Source organism: Psammomys obesus, unplaced genomic scaffold, assembly GCF_907164565.1.
Source record: "Psammomys obesus unplaced genomic scaffold, mPsaObe1.curated_primary_1811, whole genome shotgun sequence".
NCBI lineage: Eukaryota > Metazoa > Chordata > Mammalia > Rodentia > Muridae > Psammomys > Psammomys obesus.
Window position 1 is genome coordinate 14,162,923 of NW_026596143.1, and position 3,584 is coordinate 14,166,506.

General features: G+C 44.3%; 1 protein-coding gene across 1 annotated transcript; it reads left to right on the forward strand.

Moving 5' to 3' along the window:
* The first annotated feature begins 629 nt into the window (after positions 1-629).
* Positions 630-3,136, forward strand: LOC129666319 (beta-defensin 106A-like). The gene is made up of 2 exons (XM_055593356.1): positions 630-693; positions 2,949-3,136. Exons 1-2 carry the CDS (start codon positions 630-632, stop codon positions 3,134-3,136), a joined length of 252 nt encoding a protein of 83 aa, XP_055449331.1.
* The last annotated feature ends 448 nt before the right edge of the window (positions 3,137-3,584 follow it).

Consider the following 3,584-nt stretch of genomic DNA (forward strand, 5'->3'; position numbering starts at 1 on the left):
AAATATATTGAGTGAAATTCTCAAAAAAATAAATAAAAACATAAGCAAAGCAAAACAAAACAAAACGCCCTCTGAGATTAAGTAAAATGACCTAAGTAATGCTTGAAAAGGGGTGCATATGGCAAAGTCCAGAATTTAAAAACAAATCATGGAGTGCATGCTCAGGTCAAGCTCTGTTCCCAGCGTGGGCAGCTCACCAGGATGGAATCTGCAGTTTAGAGTCCACCTGAGTACAGGGCACCAGTCCTGAACTGAAACTCTGAGATGTTGTCTATGTGTGCCCACACCACTCCCGTGACCTGGAACCATCAAGGGACACAGCCAGGATTAACAATACAAATGTCTTCACCCCGTGTTCTTCCATCCCCAAACCTACACCCAGCCGTCCACCTCTGTCCACCTCTGTTCTACTCCCAGGCCTATTTTCCTTCTTGGGAACTTTCCAGCACCAGAAAAAACAGCACTGAACTGTAGGTTGCTCGACATCCCCTGAGGCAAATGGGCTTTCTGAAGTAGGGCGTGGGCTCCTCCGTTCAGATAAGCTTCACTGATCAAGAAGCTGTTCCGTCTGGAGCAAATGTATAAAGGTGGGTGTTGGTCCTTTCCCACGGCCAATGCACTGACCCTCCATGGCCCTCCAGGTCACGAAGACATTCTTATTTCTCTTGGCTGTTTTCTTCTTTCTGGACACAGGTAAAGAAAACGAGCATCTTTATATGGAGGGTGAGCGGTGGTGATGTCCCAGACGCAAGGTCTATCCTGCAAATGCCCAGGCAGGATCAACCCTAGGATTGTAAGGATACCTTTGATCTGTTGGTTTGTTCTCTTGAAAGAGAACAGTTGTTACAGAAGGTAACTTTCCTACAACCTGTTTATCAACAAATCATGTATCTCATTTTCCATTGATGAAAAGTTGTCACAGGTTTGAATAAGTTAAAGGGCATCAAGAAGGATACTGATGCTCATCAACAAAAACATTGGACAAAAGTTAAGGGAGGGAATGAAAAGAAAACAAACATGCGTTTAAAATGTGTTTTAAGTATTGAATAAATAGGTAACAGGGAGCTAGAAAAAGAAAGATGTGGAAAAAGAAAGTGATTCAACAAACATCCATGCCCAACATGGCATCAGGCAAAAGAGCTCACTGGAGACTGCTGTTTGTTAATTGCATGTCTAAAAATGGATGCTGTGTTGTAGACTCCTGGTAAGAAAATGCATTTAGTTCTGCACAGCCAGTGGATTTAGGGAGAATTCTGTTCTGCTTTTAATTTAGAGATATTCAGAGATTTTTTCTTTTTGGCTTGAAACATTTACCATGTGTGTGTGTGTGTGTGTGTGTGTGTGTGTGTGTGTGTGTGTGTGTGATGTGCATGGAGGCTGGGACCCAGATGGGCGGGTCTTCTTCCCAGGGCCACACAGGTAAGGTGGTATTGGTGCTCTGTGTTGGGAGCTGTACAGTGAGAGCCATGTGGGACATCCTTCCCCCATCAGAGTTCTCTGTACTTTCTTACACTTTTGGCAAGTTTGAAAAGACGTAGCAGTATCCTTTTCAAAATTAAGGTTCAAGAATAGACTCTTACCAGTTCCAGGTTGCTGAAGAAAGGGATTCTCAGGAGTCAAAATGAATCCATGTGACAAATCCGTGTGAGTGGATTCTGGAGCAGGATAGGGCTATCTAGACCTTCAGTGGGTGAACAGCGTCTCAGGCATCCTGCTGGCACTGGTGTGTACACTGGAGGCCGAGGAGAGGTATTAAGACCATTCATATGTCCTACAGTTAGTCCATACACTGCAAGATTATACAGTATAAAACTATCAGTCATACCAAACACACCACACGTGACTCCATTGGGACCCATTAGAAGGCTATAGGCAAGGATGTTCTTTTTGGTCCAAAAGCTGCTGGTTCATCACTGTGCACAGGGTGCGCTGCAAGGATGGTGGGTGTAAGGTCTTGAGCCTCTAGTCTGACATAGCCTAACTATGTTAGGAGAGCAGAGAAAGTATTGAAAACTGCAGAGAAAGCCAGAGCTCAAGGGGCTTTGAAACGATGGGCCCCCGTGCTTGTGAATTGAGACCCAGACAGCAGCTAGTCTGTCTGAGAGCAGTCACTCCCTGGGTTTTAGGTTTCACATAAATTTGAGCTGGCAGCTTCGTGCATTCATGGCAAATGGATCCTATGTCTGTTCCATACCTCCACAGCATATCCTTGTGAATGCTGTTGACAAGGCGCTAAGGCAAGAACTGCAACTTTATGCAAAATGCAAAATAAAAGTCACTGGGAGCTGGTCTCAACTACTCACCCTTCCCCTAAAGTGTCTGATGTTTACAGTGGGATTTTGGTGGAATGTGATAGAGAAATGAGACAGTCTTCTCTACTTGGGTATTTGCATTGGCCCATTAGACACCCGTGGACAAAGGTGTTCTCTGGCTTCCATCTGCCTGGGCCATCACTGTGAGTTGGATATACTACAGGCCTCTTCACTTTCTGTGAACTCCATTAAGCTTTTGTCCCGTGTATACAGTTACCAGTTCTAATGCCAGTCTTGAGCCATTCCCCCTAGTCTCAGACATTGCTCTCAACTCTTACTGAGCAGCAATCTTTGAAAGTATGTTAGAACAGTTCCAGGCTGTGAAAGTGCTTGTGAGTTGATTTGACAATTTTTCTAGCAGATTTGTATAAAAGGATGCTATTTCCTCTCTTCCAAAGTCCTAAACAACACTGTTCAAGTATTAGCTATTTTTTTTCCTGCCCTGTCACCTTGTGTGACAAAAGAGAGGTGTCACATAGAAAATGTTTCTGCTAGCAGTTCACCTACTGGAGGACAAAGGCACACACACGGCTTGTAAGGAGACAGTTGCTGATGGTACAACAATGATGGGGAACGGTTAGCCACACTTCAATTACTTAAAGAACTAACCTTGTCGGGGGCTCTTCTTTTGTGTAGCCAACAATGCTTTTTTCGACGAGAAATGCAACAGACTTAACGGGCGATGCACAGATAACTGTCAGAAGAATGAAGAACTTGTTGCTCTCTGTCAGAAGGGTCTGAAGTGCTGTGTGACACTGGCGCCATGTGGACAGAGCAGAGTCAATGAATCGGAAGATGTGGGGCTCACAGGCAATCCTGAGTGACCTTGCTTTCTCCTTTCCCTGTGGCACCTGCTGGGAGCAGATACTTCAATGAAAATAAATGCCTGATTTTCCTCAGCTTGTCAAGTTCTTCTTTCAGAAGGCCGAGAATGGCTATCCAAACTTGATGGTCCCTCTATCCTTGCTCATTTTCCTACAGTTTTGTGGCGCAGCGATTGTCCCAAAGTTATATGATATTTCTCCTAAAGCAAGGGGACTAAACTCCTTTAGCCTTGGGCAATTGACTTCAACCAAAGGGAGGGAGGAAGGAAATAGTTAAATGGAGAAATGAGCAGGTATCTCGATGAATATCTGTATTAGTGATAGGTAGAAGATAGGCAATAGATATTAAAGACTTGTGTTTGTTGACACCTGCTCTAAGTAACCGCCATGAATAGTGCCTTTAATCAAGGTTGATTCACTATTTCTGTGGCTGGCCTCTACCTTTCCT